The sequence below is a fragment of the Balaenoptera physalus genome (genome assembly GCF_965194825.1).
Source record: "Balaenoptera physalus genome assembly, chromosome: 3".
Taxonomy (NCBI): Eukaryota; Metazoa; Chordata; class Mammalia; order Artiodactyla; family Balaenopteridae; genus Balaenoptera; species Balaenoptera physalus.
Genome location: NC_138890.1, coordinates 28614201 through 28633518, shown reverse-complemented (window position 1 = coordinate 28633518; position 19318 = coordinate 28614201). Strand labels below are relative to the sequence as shown.

General features: G+C 41.9%; 1 protein-coding gene across 1 annotated transcript in view; it reads left to right on the top strand.

The window, feature by feature from the left end:
• Positions 1-19318, top strand: part of DOCK2 (dedicator of cytokinesis 2) — a 425439-nt gene that overhangs the window by 144204 nt on the left and 261917 nt on the right. Inside the window, exon 26 of the mRNA XM_082456398.1 lies at positions 5889-6037. Within this exon, the coding sequence (XP_082312524.1) occupies positions 5889-6037 (149 nt within the window). The remainder of the gene's footprint in view (positions 1-5888; positions 6038-19318) is intronic.

Sequence of the window (19318 nt, the reverse complement as noted above, 5' to 3'; positions counted from 1 at the left end):
TGACTTCCTGATGGAGAAGATGTTGGGGATAGAGAGAGGGAGAAATCAAATCTGCGTGGCTGACTGTGTGCCTGGGGGTGTCTTCGCTCAGAGTGAGCAAAGAAGGAGCAGGTTTGTGGGGAAGACAGCAAGTTCAGATGTAGTTCTTAAGAGTGTTTTCCTCTGGGGCTGCAGTTGTGGCTGTGATCACAGATATACTTGTGGCCTGATGCACCTCAAGGTGGTTTTCCAAAGTGGACAAAGGCTCCATTTTGATCTTTCCATGGAGCTGATACTGGAGAGAAGGAGGTGACGAAAAGGACCATCTTATTTGAAGTATCCCTGAGTCGTGAAATTATTGCAAAAGCATATCACACTTCAAGAGAGCTGTGAATTTAGGCAGTGGCATCTTCTGCCATAGGATAAAACTTTCTCTGAAAAGGAAGAATCCAGAGCCCAGAAACACTGCATTTTTCTCTCTGCAAGTCACTTTGACAAAAGAAAACTCCTTTCTATGAAAATACAGAGTTGAGTAGCTCTGCGGATTCCTAAGTGCCTGGTCTGAATTACAGTTTGGACTTGTCATCACCTGTTGGCCGATCTCCAGGCTTTGTGGGGCTCAGTTACCCAGGCTGTGTTTGCAGGTCTCTCACGCTCATTGCCTCTACCTATAAAGATTGATTTAAGGCTCTGCAATATCTATCTTTTAACCGTTTCTGTTTGTTTGCTTGACAATCAAGCCACAATTTAGAAATGCTGCTTCCTGAAGCTTTACAGACTAATGTAATTTCACAGCTCCAAATACAAATGAGAAAAATTATTTCACCTCAGAACAGAGGAGCCAGACGTTTCTGAGAAATCATGGTTAACGAGAAGACAAAGTACTTTCTGAAAAACAGGCTACGTTATTAATGGCTTCCTCAGCTCAAATCTTGCTGACTCTCAGCACGAAGAGCCCTCGTCTTATAGGGATGCTGGTTTTGATCATCTGTAAAGTCGGTGACTTTCAGATGGATAAACCACGGCTTCTGCTGAGGCCTGGTCTGTAGCTCCCACGACCTCAGTGGTCTGTAAACAATGCAGACATGTCCACTGCCTCTCCACCTAGCAAATACATCCTTCCTCCTGCCACTTCCTTTGGACCTCTGTTTTATGGATCATAGAGTTTTGGATGGGGATTTAATAATCATTCCGTTTAACCCTTCATCTGATACTTTGAATACCTCTTCATTATCCCTGCCCAGAGACAGCTACCTACTGCTTAAATATTTCTAGGGATGGAGAACTCACTATTAGACTTTTCCATGAGAATCTACTAATTTAGCTTAATTTTAAGTAGAATGTAAAGTCTGGTGACTTCTCAAGGAGATCTTCATTAATATTTAAAATCTTCCAATGGGCCTTTTCCCTTGCACCCATGTCTTTGTAATAAGATCTAACTGAAGTATCTCAACTAGAATACCAACAGAATGAGCTTTTTAGGAAAAACCTGACCTTTACTATTCTATAGCTCTGTTATATGTCCACTGACAGGTTGCCACTCCTAGGACGTAGAGACACCAGGGTTTTTCTTGTCTACTTAAGTCTGCCTCTTATCTCTGTTGACTCTGCTGCTGTGATGGGCACGCAACCCCTGGTTACATTCCCTCCCATCCCAGAATAGTGACTGGCACTTAGGGAGCCTTCAATAAATGTAGTAGACTGACTGACTACATGAATGAATGAGTTAATTAACTGCCTCAGTAGATTAACCCTTTGTCTACCTTTACAAACCTCCTTTCTGCAGGTCCTAGTGATCCCATTTACAGATGGAGAGGTTTTAAATGATTTTTAATCTTGGACACAAAAGCCTATTGTTCTAGGCTTTAAAATATTGTCTTATTATGCTTTAAACTCAAGACCAACTTTCTTTAAGGTTTTATCAAATCTTTAGCTTCAACAGAGAACAAGAATGTTGTATCAGAGGCTAGGAGTCTAGGGGGGGTAGAACCCAGCACTTTTATTCTCATTTGCCATCACCTGGACTACTGCAGTGGCATATACACTGGTCTCTGTCTGCTCTTTGGTCTTTTCTTCCACCAGCTGCCCTACATGCTGCAATGACATGAATCACCTTAAAAAAACATCTTTTGAAGACTCCCTTTGCCCAGAGAACTATGGAAGAACAAGATTTTTGTTGTGTTTTAAATTTCCTTTATTAAAATCTTTTTTATTTTACTAGTAAAATTAACTTTTCAGAGAGGAAGACTTTACAATTCTTACCCAACTTAAGTGAATGCACAGTTCTTATCTTCTGATGGGGTTTAATTATGACAACATCAGTGAAGGGAGTTAAGTTTCATGAAGTTGGTGAGGTCATTCATCTCCCAAAGACAAAGAGTCTACAACTTCAAATGAACTCACCTAGTTTTTCCTACAACAAGCATTCTTACACATACAGTTTCCTCTAACAAACAAAAAGTTTCAAAGTTACAAGTTAACATCTTTTAGAAGATAACTTTTAAAACAAACTTCTGCATGAATGTTGCAGGAAATTTCTTTACCCCTTTTAGTAAACAGACCTGGACAAAATTTCCACTTTATGGTGACAAGATATGGACTAAGTATAGATTTAACTTAAATGTTATGGTAATTGGTATGTAAATATTATCCAGTCTTTTTTCTTATCTCTCTAAACAAAGGGTAATGGCTAACTCAGCACCTTGTATTCTCAAAAGTCCTTAGGCCACCCATTTCTTGCGTCCAAAGTACCATTAACCTGTGGCCCATGATTCCATCTATAACATTAAGCAAAGCTGAATCAAAATTTTTGTTGCCTGTTATTTTCTGTTTCCATAGAACTATAATCTTACACCACCCATTGCATTTAAGAATTTTCCTTTTCAATGTTATCTCCTGTTATTCTACTTCCAAGAGACTATTCTACTTACCCAGGTCCATGTACTCTATTTTTATTTTTATTAAAAATTTTTTTAATTTTATTTTTTTATTGAAGTATAGTTGAATTACAATGTTGTGTTAATTTCTGCTGTACAGCAGAGTGACTCAGTTATACACATATATACATTCTGTTTTTAATATATTCTTTTCTATTATGGTGTATCACAGGATATTGAATATAGTTTCCTGTGCTGTACAGTAGGACCTTGTTGTTTATCCATCCTATATATAATTGTTTGCCTCTGCTAATCCCAAACTCCCATCCCATTCCTCCCCCAGCCCCCTCCCCCTTGGCAACCACAAGTCTGTTCTCCATGTCTGTGAGTCTGTTTCTGTTTCATAGTTAGGTTCATTTGTGCCATATTTTAGATTCCACATGTGGTGTTTGTCTTTCTCTTTCTGACTTACTTCACTTAGTATGATAATCTCTATTTGCATCTATGTTGCTACAAATGGCATTATTTCATTCTTTTTTTTATGGCTGAGCAATATTCCACCATTGTATACGTTTCCACATCTTGGTCCATGAACTCTAAATCGCTCTCTGTTCTCTAAATCCCCACTCTCCCGATGGCAATATTATTTACTCATCAGTGGCCATCTCAAATGACACCTCTTCCATTCATTCCATCAAGATTTACTGAGTAGCTACTATGATCCAGGTACTGTGCTGGGCACCTGAGATTGAGTCTGGCTGTCATGAAGCTTACACTTTGGTTGGATGAATGGACATTAATTATACTAATTAGAATTTAATTACAAACTGACATTAGTGCTCTGAGAGAGGGGACACAATTCTATCAGAGCCTATAAAGTCTTCTATGCACCTTCCAACCATAGATCATTTCTCTCTTCTGAAGCCCTCATGGCATTTTATGACTCTACGAGTCTGAATTCTTTGGTTGTGAGCGACATAAACCTAGTCTGATAAATTTAACCAAAAATAAATGTATTTGTATGATAGGGAGCAGTTCAAGAATCAGAGGAAAAGCTGGGGAACCAGTCTTCAGAGAGGGGAGATTCAGAATAGCCCTGGGAGAGGAATCAGCAAGCCTCCCCAGGGCACTTCTGTGCGGACAGATGAGCTCCAAGAAAGATAATACCCTTTGTCTAGTGATGATGAACACAGGCTCTGCAGTCAGACTGGATCCACCACTTACTAGCTCTGTATACTTGGGCATGTCCCTCTGTTTCCTCGTCAGCAAAATGGGAGAAATAACAGTATCTACCTCCTAGAGTCATTGGGAAGATTGAAGTAATTCATGCAAGAAACTTCAAACAGTGCCTGGCACAGTGTAAGCGCTCAATATGTTAGCAATGTCAGCAATAACTGTTATTAAAGTTCCCTCAAGGTTCAGATCAAGAGGTTATCCTAATTAGGGTCAGGTACCCAACCCAGTCCAGAGGAGGGCAGGGAGCCTTATGACAGTATCCCTAGGTTTATATCCCATAGCAGGGTGGCTCACCAGGGTGAAACCAGGGTGCTGTGCCAGAGCAGGTATAGATGCTGGGCTGACAGAACAAGAGCTGATGTCTGATTCTTCCCACCGGTATCTTATTCTGTCTTCTGCCATTGCCCTTTGTTTTGTTGCTGATCACCTCTGTCGTATTTTAAGTATCTCATGGGTGAGAACCATATATTATCTCTGTACTTCCAGAAATACAGTGCCTTCCACATCGAAGATGTTCAGCACCTACTTGTTGTATTGAATTAAAATAAAATTGGCATATATGATTCACATTTCAGCTGTAGAAGCATCTAGGTAGGGATGGCTTGAAATTTGGGGGGATTTTTTTGATCTCTCAAGGTTTGCCATTTTTAATAGAAATATAGGAAGAATGCTGTATAGGATTTCAGAACCTTCCAGGTACTTCCTGAAACAGCAAAGCCAAGAGAGTTACCCATCTTTGCAAAGGTTTTAATTTATTTATAATGAAAGTCATGGTGTACAAGGGTGCAAGTGGAAAGTTGTTCATTTTTGTACTGTTTATGCCAGTGAAAAATGTCCATCAATAGGGGTATGACTAAATGAACAAATATGTCCATAATAGAGAATACTATAAAACAGCTATACATAATTAACGTTGATCCTTATATGTAATAGCATAGAAGGTGCTCCAAAAAATATTGGTGAATGAAAACAATCAAGGTACAGAACAATATGTGCAGTATAGTCCCCTTTTATAAAAAGGCAACAAAACCAAAATGACACTGAATTTTTTTATACTGACAACATACATATGTAAAACATATAAGAAGATCTTGAAAGATGATCAACACAGTGCGATATGTTTTACTTAAATGAAAAACCAAATCAAAATGATACTACATATTTTATACTGGTATACAAACACACATACATACATTTTTATATGCATATACACATACATCTATATAGAATAGAGTAACTGGTTGGTTGCCTCTGGGGAGTAGGGGTTGTGGGAGGGGCCAGAATTGTGAATAATGTTCTAAGGAAATCTTACCCTAATTTTTAAAAAAATTTATTTATTTTATTTATTTATTTTTGGCTGCATTGGGTCTTCGTTGCTGTGTGTGAGCTTTTCTCTAGTGGCGGTGAGTGGGGGCTACTCTTCGTTGTGGTGCGCAGGCGTCTCATTGCGGTGGCCTCTCGTTGCAGAGCACGGGCTCTAGGCATGCAGGCTTCAGTAGTTGTAGCTTGCGGGCTCTAGAGCGCAGGCTCAGTAGCTGTGGCGCACGGGCTTAGTTGCTCTGTGGCATGTGGGATCTTCCTGGACCAGGACTCGAACCCGTGTCCCCTGCACTGGCAGGCGGATTCTTAACCACTGCGCCACCAGGGAAGTCCCTTAACCTAATTTTTAATATTTACATTTTTTACAAGAAGAATATATTCATGAATTATTTATTTAATGAAATGTTATCTTAAAAATAAAGAAAAGAAGCTAATAAACGAGGAAGCTCAGATGCCTCTGAACTGCCTTCATTCCAGAATGCCGGGACATTTTGCTTCCTGTCATCACCAAGGAACTGAAGGAGCTGCTGGAGCAGAAGGATGAGGTGCAGCACCAGGTCCAGGAGAAGAAGTACTGTGTCGAATTACTCAACAGCATTTTGGAGGTCCTCAGCTGTCAGGATGCGGTGAGTCTTCGTGATGATGTAGACGTCCTGGACTCAGACTAGGGCTGAGTTAAGTTCTAAAATATTGATGCTGATGAATAGCAGTCGAAGTCTAAAGATAAAAGTCAGTGACTTTCTCAATGGGCCTGCTTTTCCAGTGACTAATTCCCTGGCTGTGAAAGACAGCTTGGGGACTAGAGTTAAGCGTATAGCATTTTGTCACCATATTTCTTGTTGGATAGGCTTTCTCAAGGTGTAGGTATGGACATATTGCAGACTTTTTCGATTGCCTGTCCATTTACTAAAGCCCTGGTTTCCAGGGATGAGGGTAGGAGAGTTTTTCTATGTCTACATAGCCAAGAAAACCCCACTTACCTGCTTTCTTGGCTGACTTTCCTTGGTTTTGTTTCTCCAGTTATCTCCTGCAGTGGTGAAACGGTTAAGACTCTTTCTGGATGAGCAGATTGCTCATGCCTAGACCCTTGAGATAGGTTGAGGCATTAGATGTTGATAGAGAGATGGCTGTGGCAGTGAAGCCAATGTATATTGGTCGACATCATTTAGAGATTAGGTAGGAATGAGACTAAAAGGAAAGTCTCAGTGGGAGTAAGTAGAGGGCTTCCAAAGGGCAGAGTCTGCAGAAGATAATGAGGGAGATGGAGTGGTGATAATGGTAAAGACTGAGAGGCAGTGATTAAACACAGGACTAGAATTCTTGAGACTTGGAAGACAGAGATAAACATTCTTGATTTGACTCAGGTTCCTTTTGCAGCCTTACCTTGTCCTTGCATAATGTCCAGGAATATCTGTCCTTATGTGGGCTGGTTTCAGAGGACTGGGTAGACCCAAACAACCAATAAATCTTTTCTAAGTATTTGTGTGACCATTCTCTCCATCCCCTCTCTTCCCTAGAAAATCCTCAGAGAAGGGCTTTCTGGATGAACGGTGTCTATGATTGACTGTATTAGAAAACTCTGCAAAACAATATTTTTTTTCCTGCTCATATCCAATAGTCAACCATTATTATCAATTTCCCTGTATGTCTCTCTCCTGTCTTGTCCTTTCCACTCTTACCATCCTAATTAAGGTTTTCTTATCTCATTTCTAGGTAAATGAGATACATAGCTAGCTTCATTTGTTCATTCATTCATTCATTTGTACATATGATGTACCAAGTATGTGCCAGGCATTGGGTATACAAAGGCATGTCTTTTTTCTTAAGAAAATACTTATAAACATATAAATAAGCAATTGCAATATAATATAATGACTAAAATCTAGATGCATACCAGGAGTACTGGAACTACAAAGACTGTGTATGTGTGTGTATGTGTGTGTGTGTGTGTGTGTGTGTGTGTGTGTGTGTAAGCATTTTTGTCAAGGAAACCTTCACAAGAGAAGTGAAGCTTCAGCTGGGTGTTCAAGAGTGAATAGTTAATGATCACAACTGCTACTTAATTTGCTGTTTTCTAGGCATTGTGCTAAATGCAATCCAAGCCTTCTTTCTACTCACCCTGGTCACTGCTAAGGATTATCATTACCATTTTATAGATGAAAACCTGAAATTCACAGACTTAAAAGTTCAAAGCCAAACAGCAAATAAATTGTAGGGTGAAAATCGAAACCCAGGTTGGTCCAACTCCAAAGTCTGCATAATCATAGGCATTGGGGATACAAAAGCATGGTCTTTTCCCTCTCATTTTTTCCTATCCTCATCCTTTTTTGGGGGAGAGGGAGTATAACGCCCCAAAGCTTGGATATCTGAAATTCACTCTGTGAGAATGTCATGATGATGGTGTTATTTTCATAAGTATGTTCACTAGCCAGCTATTGAACTGGTTCCAGTCTTTGTTATTCTATCTTTAAAAAAAATTTAAGGGAATGTTTGATCTTACTGTCACAGTGTAAAAACATGATGGTTGGCCTATTATTTCTCCAGAAACTTCCCAAAGAATGTTGCCTCTTCTTGTTGAAAAGAATTTACAATTTTTCTTACGTTTTAGTAGTGCTCACGTCCCTTTTCATGGGTAAAAAAATCCTAGATGCTTGGGACGACACTAGTGGACCCCGGTTTGAGGAACAGACTTATAATGTGTTCTGCCAATTTCCTGATTTGGGTAGAGGGATGGCCCCAGTACACAGTTCATTTGTGAAGCAGCGATGCTAGGCTCTGCCTGTCCCATGGGAGTGGCCCCCTAGAATTCTGTGCTGGCAGGTTGTCATCATTTTGCACATTGGGTGACACCAGACACTGGTGAGAAGAGGCTGCTCTCTCACACACCCTGAATACTTGGGACTTCAAAGCCAAGAAGTAAGTGGGAGGCTCTGAGCTCCCCTTGGTGGTTTGTGGCAGCTGGACTTGAGGCATGTGGGTGGTGTGGTGTCACTCCTCACTGCCTCCGAGCGCACTGCTTTTATAGTGACTTCTGGACGTGGGGATTAGCCCGCCTCTTTCCTAGGATGAGCAACTGTCTTTGCTGATGAGTTGTTAAATACTGTTATTACCGTTGGGTTTGGTACAGTGTTGGTACAGTGTGTGAGCTTCACATCTGACTTCTCCAGCTCCTGAAGATGGAAATCTCTCCTCTTCTCAAAAGCTTTTTCTTTCACGAAGAAGATTCACTCAGTAACCACTATTACTTTGAGTTAAGCCAAAAATCAGAAGCTGCAAAGTATCTAATCTAAAATCTCTCTTATTCCAGTATATGGCAGCTCTCAACTCTGGCTACACATTACATCACCCGAGGAGCCTTTTTAAAAGTAGCTGTTGCGAAGTTCCAGTCCTAGTTATTGTGATGTAGTTGCCTGGGGTTGGCCAGGGCATCGCAATAACATGTTCACCAGGTGATGATAATAGGCAGCCAGGGTGGAGGACCACAGTTCTAGTGCAAAAGGTCTTAAACATGATAGTACATCCCAGTGACCTGGAGGAGCTGTGAAAACAGGTTTCCAATCATTAGGTTTGGAGGATGGGGCCTGATCATTTATTTATTTATTTATTTATTTATTTATATTTTTAAAAATATGTATTTATTTATTTAGGCTACACCGGGTCTTATCTGCGGCATGTGGGATCTTCGTTGCAGCATGTTTAGTTGCAGCATGTGGGCCTCTTAGTTGTGGCATGAGGACCCTTAGTTGCGGCATGCATGTGGGACCTAGTTCCCCGACTAGAGATCTAACCCGGGCCCCCTGTGTTGGGAGCGCAGAGTCTTACCCAGGGGACCACCAGGGAAGTCCCCTGATCATTTATTTTTCTAACAAGTTCCCAGATGATATGGATACTGCTGGTGCAGGGATACACTTTAAGAACCACTACTCTAATGTGACCTAATTTTTTTTTTATCTTCAGTATTCACTGGAAATGGAAGAACAGTTGGGCTCATCCTCAGTTCTTTACCTTCTTAATTGAAGAGCCCTTTCCAGTCTATAAAACTTTGCATCTTCCAATATGGCATTTAATAAACCATAAAACGGCAAAGTCTTCAAACACATTCATTTGTACTCATCAATTCATTTTCATGCAGCAGTGGGGACATTGCCTGTGCAAAGATCTGACTTTGAAAATCCAAACCATCAGGTGTGCTGTTGGTTTCTTCAGGCACCAACTCTTCAAAATTGGAAATTTCGGAGGAAAAAAGACTCCCAGGAATGTCCTCGATTTTTCTTCCGGTTGTTTGGATCCTGTCTGTTGATAACAACATAGCCATCTATTTTTTACTGACTTTTTCTTGGCACCATGGGATAGTCCATCTCTCCAGCCCAAGAATGGACTATACCTACCTGAACCATTGCTCAGGGGCAGAACCACATGCAGAGATTTAGCAATTACAATGCAGTATGCCAGGCTTCCTTCTGGGGGGCATTGTGTGTTTGGGGGTTGGGAAAGAATGCTTGTCTTCAATAGATTGTCATTGTTTGGGTAATTACAGCCCAGCACAGCAGGCCTGGCATGTGGAAGCTATGTTTTCCTGTTATTACCGTAGTCATTGTAACCCTGGGTGGCATATGATTCAGGGAGGGATGTCCACCTAAGCCTGGATGTTGATATTTGTTTAATGACGGTGTTAAATCCCCTCACTCAGCTTGCTTGCGTTGTACTTAACATAGGAAAGGGACAGGCTCAGGTGAAGGATGAAAGGCCTTCTGCCTGTATTAACTCCTTTTCTCCCCCTCACCGAGCAAGTTTAATTGTCAACTTAGGTTACTTTGAAAGGTGGTTTCACACTGGCTTTGTTCTGTGCCTTGCTGGCTGCCAAGTAACTCATAAAACTTAATTTTGTGCCAGACCCGGAGGGAGCTGGCTTTCCCCCCTCTTGAAGCAGGCTTTTTGTTTTTATGTTTCATTTCTCTGACACAGACAGGGAAGTCGTCATGTTGAACCCTGCTTAGCAATCACAGAGTGGGTAAAGATGACTCCTGGCTCTGAAGAGAAGTTGGTGTTGGTTGTATCTGCATCATGAAGGCAGAGAATGCACAGAATCAGCTTAAAAAAAAACCCCTTTGAGCCCATTGACTAAACCTGAGGGGTTTTACCGAGGCCCTCTGTTAGTCATGATTAGTTTGGGGTTTCTGGTATTTTTATTCATCAGCTTAGACACTGGTAGAGAGGGCTTTTGCTCATGCTTTTTCTCTTGCTTGAAATGTCCTTTCCAGTTCCTGTTCTTTTTATGCAAGTAAAATCCTAAACTCCTTTTAGGTTCAGCTCAGGTAATGGTTCCTTTCTGAAATCTCATTTGCGTGTCCTCTCCACACACACCCCTCCTGCCCCCGCCAACCTCAAGGCAGGTTTAAGGGCTTCCTTCTCTGTGTTCATAACTATGTGTTCAGACTGATATCACAGCACTAATTGCTTTGTGTTACACTTTCCTGTGTGTGTCCCGTGCCAGGCTTTGCACACAGAAGCTCAGAGAGCAAGCCTCCCTCCCCCAACTTCACAGAGCTTACACTTTTCAGCCTTCCCTCTTGCCGGTTCCACTTTTACTCTCCATCTCCTGCTCCATTAAAATTCTTTCAATCCCTCAGGGGCCACACTCTCTCTCTTCTGGGCTGCTGTGTGTGCTGTTTGCACTGTCGGAATGCATCACCTCCTCTCTTTGCCTAGCTAAATCCTACCTAATATTCAGAAGTCAGATGAAATGTCACTCTCCCCAGGAAGCTTTCTCTAACCCTCCTCCTCCACACCCCTCTCTTGCGGCCCATAGAGCTTATGCCTGCTCTGTCATAGCACCTGGGTTATCACCCTCTGTGGACCCATCTGCCTGTGTAATTGCGAGTGCCCTACCCTAGCCTGCCCTGCCCTGCAGCTCTCCCCTTCCCCTTGCCCATCCCGCACAATGCCTATCTGTGAAGGAACGGATAAGTGAATGAATATGACTCGTCCCAATCAATGGCAGAGACTGATTTCTCCCTTGGGGCTTCCACTCTGAGTGCTAGGAGGGTATGCTCCTAACTCTTTTGGTCTTCCTTGGGTGTCAGGTGCAGGGGTTGAATTAATCACATTCAGTTTATGACACTTTATCCTCACTGGTCTGTGCAAGGCCCTCTCTTGTTTCATGTGTTTGTGTGTGTGTGTGTGTGTGTGTGTGTGTGTCTGTGTTTCTTACCTTTATCCCTGTCTCCTGCTTCCATTCCCCTGTTTCCCTTACCTGCTATGGGCGATTTGCCTACTGTGTTGAATACACATGTGTGAGTTTGGGTGCATGTATTTTAAAACACACAAACACATACACTCACCCTCATGTCTCTTCCTTACAGAGGAGTAGACATTGACTGCAAAAGGCCATTAGCATCTTCAGTTCTGTTAGGGTCCCCATGGGTGGGGAAGGGACTGAGGTGTGCACAGGGAGTAGTCTGCTTAGAGGGTGTTCTCGGTCTAGCGCCACCCCTGACCTACCGTGTGTGATAGAAGCAGACCCTGCCAGTCTGTGCTTGGGTGTCTACCTATGAAATTCTAGGCTCTCTGAGAATCCCAGGCAGCCTGCATGATGCAGGCTTGAAGAGAAGCTGATGCTGCCTCTTTGCATTATCATTTAGTTTCCAGGATCAATACCACACTGCAAAAACAGCAGGGTTTTCTTCTAACCTATCTGCTCCCTCGTATATCATATAAAAGGTAGGGGGACAAGGCTTGCTGAAATTCTTTTGTCTGTGGTGCATTCCAAACAGAGGACAGCCAGTTAAGTCCTAAACTTAAAGTTGAAATAGATGAGAATCCTGTACCTTCTGCTGTGTCCAGGGCCATTTCTTTTACCCGTTGCTCTTCCCCTGCAACCATGGTGTTAGACGTGCCCTTCCTAGGCCAATGGAATGACATTCCGATGTCATGGACAGTGACCTACAGGACACTTTCTCTCCTGGCACCTTTTAGCCTGCAGAGTGCTTTCTCATACATCACAGTTGTTTGTTTCCGGCCACCACATGGCAAGATTAGCTTTATTAGCCCCATTTTACTGGTGAGGAAGCCAAGCCTCAGAGAGAGACTTGGTGACATTCCTAACTAAGGTCAGAGAATTAGTAAAAGGCAGAGCCTGGAGGGAATCACCTCATCTCACTCTGAAGTCAGCCTTTCACACACCGCAGTGCCTTCCATTACTTCGTTTATACTCTGCCATGTAAGAGCACTTTACCAGCATTATTTCCCTGGTGGAGGTAAGAGCACAAGCTTTGGAGTTAGGCTACATTCATGTATCCATCCCACAAATACGTAGACAGCACCATGTGTACTATGCTACATGCTAGAGCTATAGGGGTGAGCAGAGCTGGGGTGCGTCCTAGCTCTGCTTCTTATTAGCTGGAGAACCTTGGGATGTCATGTAATCTCTTGGTAAACAGGTGGTTGTTCTTTCTCTGGGTGTGTCAGGATTACAGTAAACAAGAACATCTGTGAAAGCATGCAGCCTTGTACTTGGCATGTAATCCGTACCCGATACATGTGGTTTTGCCTCTTCCTTCACTATTCCCCTTCCCTCCTATGCTCCTTCCACTGTTCCAGGCTGCTTCTGAAACATCCCTGTAATTATTTTAAGAACAGTTAAGGGCCAAGTGGTCTCCTGGGAGAATGGCAAACAGGTTCTGAGCCTCGGGAAGACTTGGTACCCCATTACCCCTGGCAGCAGCCAGATGCTTTGGAGCCCTCACAAAGCGTCATGGGAGGTGTGCCAAGAAGCAGCAGATACTGCTGCTGGAGCAATGCCATCGCCTGCAGGGCATCTGGACCTCATAAGGTTTCCTGGAGGGACTGGAGAAAAGTGTCCCCCTGCTGTTTCAGGGGCTGCTTTGGGTTTTTCCAGTACTCGGGGCCCAGGGTAACCGCTGTATAATGGGGCGGTGTGCCGGGGCTGGCTCATCCCCGCTCATGAGGACCAGGTTTTACATTTTTAGGAGTTTTGTGAGTTATTTGTTAGATAACAGCCATTATTAAAATTTTATATAGATATCTATAACTAATAAACTATATTGAAATCAAGGGTAATAAATACATACTCAAAAGTATCACTTCCTAATTATCTTACCATATTTTATTCTTATCTGTGTGCTTGAGGTTATTTACATTGTTGTGTCTGTATGGTAGAAATACATACAGCTATTTAATATTTAATGCTCTGCTGCAGCCTGTTTCTTCCCAGTTGTGTTCAGTGATGTCACACTGGTAGCTTGAAATCAACCATGAAGGAAGTACTCTTACCAGAAAATTGACAAACACTTAATATCCAGACTTGCATTTTTTCCCTTCCTGGAGAGACAGTTGATAAACATTTACCAGCATACCACTGTCTGGGACTCAGAGGAATTGCCCCAAATGAGAAAAACCCACAGGCACAGGGGAGCTGCCTGTGCACTTCCGTTCTCCCCAGCGACCCTGGATCTGCTGCTTCTAAAGGTTCTCATGAGACTGGACAGTGAGGAGATGCTACAGGGATGTAGCAATTTAAAGACAAACTAAACCCCCAACCTAGAGCAGAGATAAAGAAATTTGTTTCATTTCCCATGACAATTCTTATTGATTGGCAATGGCTTCTTTCCTAGTAGTGTGGAGAATTTCGAAGACTCATGTGGGCCAGTGAGAAAGAGAGCCTAGATTCCTGCATAAGTGAAGGTTGGGGGTGAAGACTCCGGTGCCGTGGATGTGCTGTGCCTAAACTAGATGTCTGATCCCTACAGCTGTGGGAAAGGCACATTTGACAGGGAGATTATTATCTTTCCCCTCAGTAGCTTTGGGCCTTTGGGACTTACATAGGGTTTAAAGATAATAAAAAGCTCATTTTCGATTAGGCAGACACCTCAGTTATCATTGTTACAGAAAAACCACCAATGGATACTGAACGTGATGGGCAAAAGTATGATGAGAAACAGGATATTTGCATAGTCTCAAAGTATCCTCCCAAAGTATCCACTTATCAATGACACGAGGAAAGATAGTAACTTTACAGTGGAGAAACCTGACAGACAGCACCTTAACCAATTGATGAAAAAGGGAGCATCACCAGGAAGGGCACAAATCAGCATCATGTGCCTCCTGAGAAAGTTACTGAGAAGTACACGACGCTATTCTTTTGGGGAATCCTGCCAAAAATGCACAACCTCAGTCTAGTAATGAGAAGACATTCAACAATCCCCAACTGAGGGATATTCTACAAAATAACAGATGAGTACTCTTCAAAACTTGAGGTCATGAAAGACGAGGAAATACCGAGGCACTGTCACAGATTGGTGGGGACTTAGGAAACATGGCAACTAAATTCAAAGTGGGATTCTGAATTAGGTCATGAACCAGAAAACGGATGTTAGAAGGAAAATTGGCAAAATTAGAATAAGGTCTGTCATTTAGTTAATAGTATTGTACCGATACAAATGTCCTGCTTTGATAGCTGTGCTCTGATTATGCTAACATTAGGATGTTAACACTAAGGGAAGCTGGATGAAGGATGCATAGGAATTTTCTGTACTGTTTCTGCAACTTTTCTGTAGGTCTAACTTTTTTTTTTTTAATTAAGCTTATTTTTGAAGTATTTCAGGAAGAATTGCTCACTTCCAAAGAATGCATTTTGAGGGCGAGCAGTTCCCCGAAGTACACCTGTTCCAGTGTGAAAGGCTGCTGATAGATAAGGAGTTTTCTCTGCTTTTTCAGTGAAAACAACAAAACCCACAGACAAATGACTGGCCTTAGTAGAGGATTCCACTCTGTTAACTGCCTCAGTCTGTCTGGAGGTGATTGGAACCTCCTCCTAAATGAGCAATTGTGTAATTACTTGACTGAGCTGACATCAGTGTGCACTAACCCAGGGCTAGGCTCTGGGACTGGGAACATGGAGTATTGCAGCCTTTCCTGGTCTCGAGGACCTCGCAGGCTACAGCATTCACTTGGGCTATTTGACAACCCTGTTCATGCGGTCATTCCTAGGCCAGCATTTGGGACATGAATGTCACCTGATCTTTGTTTGGCAGGCTTGGTAAGTGGGTGGTTTGGCATAACTTACCGGATGGTCTTTGGGTCATTTATTCTCAGGGGAGTCACCTGGACGATTAGAAGACAGTTTTTTTTGATGGTTGACGAGAACTCCTCCCAATGAAATTAATAATCCAACACCTTCTGCTCCATCAGCACCAGCTAGAAATACTTCTGAAGGTGTTCTTCAGTATTCCTCTCTTTGCCATGACCAAAGTTTAAAAGAGTTTGCCTGCAGCCAAATCCACTACGTCCTCTCTGCACTCCCTCCCGACTGCTTCCCAGGGCCAGGACGAGGGTCAGGCAAGTGAGGCAGTTGCCTGGGGGTGGGGGCAAAGTATAAGTGGGCACCAGAAATTCAGTAATCAAGGAAAAGAATATTTCAGTGCAATATTTTTAAAAATCAGTACTTTAAGATTTTGTTCGTCATGCATTTTTTGCATTAACTTATATTTTTTTAAAAATGTAGCGTTAAATTTTTTTTTTTTTTTAACATCTTTATTGAAGTATAATTGCCTTACAATGGTGTGTTAGCTTCTGCTTTATAACAAAGTGAATCAGTTATACATATACAATATGTTCCCATTTCTCTTCCCTCTTGCATCTCCCTCCCTCCCACCCTCCCCATCCCATCCCTCTAGGTGGTCACAAAGCACCGAGCTGATCTCCCTGTGCTATGCGGCTGCTTCCCACTAGTTATCTATTTTACATTTGGTAGTGTATATATGTCCATGACACTCTCTTACCCTGTCACATCTCACCCCACCCCCTCCCCATATCCTCAAGTCCATTCTCTAGTAGGTCTGTGTCTTTATTCCCGTCTTGCCACTAGGTTCTTCATGGCCTTTTTTTTTTTTTTTTTTTTTTTTCCCCTTAGATTCCGTATATATGTGTTAGCATACTGTATTTGTTTTTCTCTTTCTGACTTACTTCACTCTGTATGACAGACTCTAACTCCATCCACCTCATTACAAATACCTCCATTTCATTTCTTTTTATGGCTGAGTAATATTCCATTGTATATATGTGCCACATCTTCTTTATCCATTCATCTGTCGATGGACATTTAGATTGCTTCCATGTCCTGGCTATTGTAAATAGAGCTGCAATGAACATTTTGGTACATGACTCTTTTTGACCTATGGTTTTCTCAGGGTATATGCCCAGTAGTGGGATTGCTGGGTCGTATGGTAGTTCTATTTGTAGTTTTTTAAGGAACCTCCATACTGTTCTCCATAGTGGCTGTATCAATTTACATTCCCACCAACAGTGCAAGAGTGTTCCCTTTCCTCCACACCCTCTCCAGCATTTATTGTTTCTAGATTTTTTGATGATGGCCATTCTGACCGGTGTGAGATGATATCTCATTGTAGTTTTGATTTGCATTTCTCTAATGATTAATGATGTTGAGCATTCTTTCATGTGTCTGTAGGCCATCTGTATATCTTCTTTGGAGAAATGTCTGTTTAGGTCTTCGGCCCATTTTTGGATTGGGTTGTTCGTTTTTTTGTTATTGAGCTGCATGAGCTGCTTGTAAATCTTGGAGATTAATCCTTTGTCAGTTGCTTCATTTGCAAATATTTTCTCCCATTCTGATGGTTGTCTTTTGGTCTTGTTTATGGTTTCCTTTGCTGTGCAAAAGCTTTTAAGTTTCATTAGGTCCCATTTGTTTATTTGTGTTCTTATTTCCATTTCTCTGGGAGCTGGGTCAAAAAGAATCTTGCTGTGATGTATGTCATAGAGTGTTCTGCCTATGTTTTCCTCTAAGAGTTTGATAGTGTCTGCCCTTACACTTAGGTCTTTAATCCATTTTGAGTTTATTTTTGTGCATGGTGTCAGGGAGTGTTCTATTTTCATACTTTTACATGTACCTGTCCAATTTTCCCAGCACCACTTATTGAAGAGGCTGTCTTTTCTCCACTGTATATGCTTGCCTCCTTTATCAAAAATAAGGTGCCCATATGTGTGTGGGTTTATCTCTGGGCTTTCTATCCTGTTCCATTGATCTATATTTCTGTTTTTGTGCCAGTACCAAACTGTCTTGATTACTGAAGCTTTGTAATATAGTCTGAAGTCAGGGAGCCTGATTCCCCCAGCTCCATTTTTCGTTCTCAAGATTGCTTTGGCTATTCGGGGTCTTTTGTGTTTCCATACAAATTGTGAAATTTTTTGTTCTAGTTCTGTGAAAAATGCCAGTGGTAGTTTGATAGGGATTGCATTGAATCTGTAGATTGCTTTGGGTAGTAGAGTCATTTTCACAATGTTGATTCTTCCAATCCAGGAACATGGTATATCTCTCCATCTATTTGTATCATCTTTAATTTCTTTCATCAGTGTCTTATAATTTTCTGCATACAGGTCTTTTGTCTCCTTAGGTAGGTTTATTCCTAGATATTTTATTCTTTTTGTTGCAATGGTAAATGGGAGTGTTTTCTTAATTTCACTTTCAGATTTTTCGTCATTAGTGTATAGAAATGCAAGAGATTTCTGTGCATTAATTTTGTATCCTGCTACTTTACCAAATTCATTGATTAGCTCTAGGAGTTTTCTGGTAGCATCTTTAGGATTCTCTATGTATAGTATCATGTCATCTGCAAATAGTGACAGCTTTACTTCTTCTTTTCCGATTGTGATTCCTTTTATTTCTTTGTCTTCTCTGATTGCTGTGGCTAACACTTCCAAAACTATGTTGAATAATAGTGGTGAGAGTGGGCAACCTTGTCTTGTTCCTGATCTTAGTGGAAATGGTTTCAGTTTTTCACCATTGAGGACAATGTTGGCTGTGGGTGCGTTAAATTTTATTTGTCTTGATTAATGAGCTTTTTGACACTCCTGAAATTTTGCCTCCTGGGCAAGTGCCTTGATCACCTTACCCTCTCACCTCAGTCCTGGCTCTGTATGGAGGCTTCAGTCAACACCAGCAGCCTGCGATGGCAAAGCTAGACTCTGACCCATGAATGGGCAAGCTGGCAGCTTGCAGGAGTGGAGAGGGTACCTTTCCATTCACCCCTGTCCACAAGACTATGGAGGATGCTGTGAAGATCAGTGTCTGTAGGGAACCCTTGCATAGAAACACGAATTGAAAGGAACAGTCATTTACACTAAACCTTCACCGGACCAGCCACTTGTTTTCCAAAAAAAACATTTCTTGCATAATGTTTGAATCAAATCTCCTGTTCACAGTTGGGAGGCATGCGTTAAAAGCCCGCTCAGCAGCAGAAAAATATAGCTATATTTGGTCCAGGTTACAGTTACTGAGGGAACTATAACTTTGATTTGCTCAACTGGTATAAATGTAAATCCTTAAGTAAAATGTGTTAAGTGAGGAGAGAAGTGCTCCGTTTTTGAAGATGCTTTTGATCCACAGCTCTGTCTATAGAGCCCCAGCTGTCACAGGCAATCTGGGGGCAGCAACCATGACTGCACTAGGGAAGTTTCCAGAAAACCACCCAAGAGTTCTAGAATGGACATTTTTGTCAGGGCGATTTTAGGTAATATTAGTCTTAGAGATAAACACAGTTGATTTAGCAGCCAAGATTAGAAAAGACAATGTTTAATTCCAGCACAATTTCTCCAAGCAACATAGCATGCTGAAGTTGTCTTTCACTCTTTATTTATTATCTTTTCCTTTACCTGGACTACAAACTCAACTTAGCTTTTCTCTGCAATCACATTTCCTACTGCTTGCAGTGGCATTCTGGGTTCTGGGGAGACCCCTCTCCCTCTCCCACTAAGCCTTCCTGCTCCTTGCTCTCTCTTGGTCATTTACCTGTTTCCTCCATCTGAGAAGCATTTTTTTTCTTCCTTCTTCTTGTCCTGAGGGCCTCCAGTTGGTGGTTCACAGGCTGAATCTA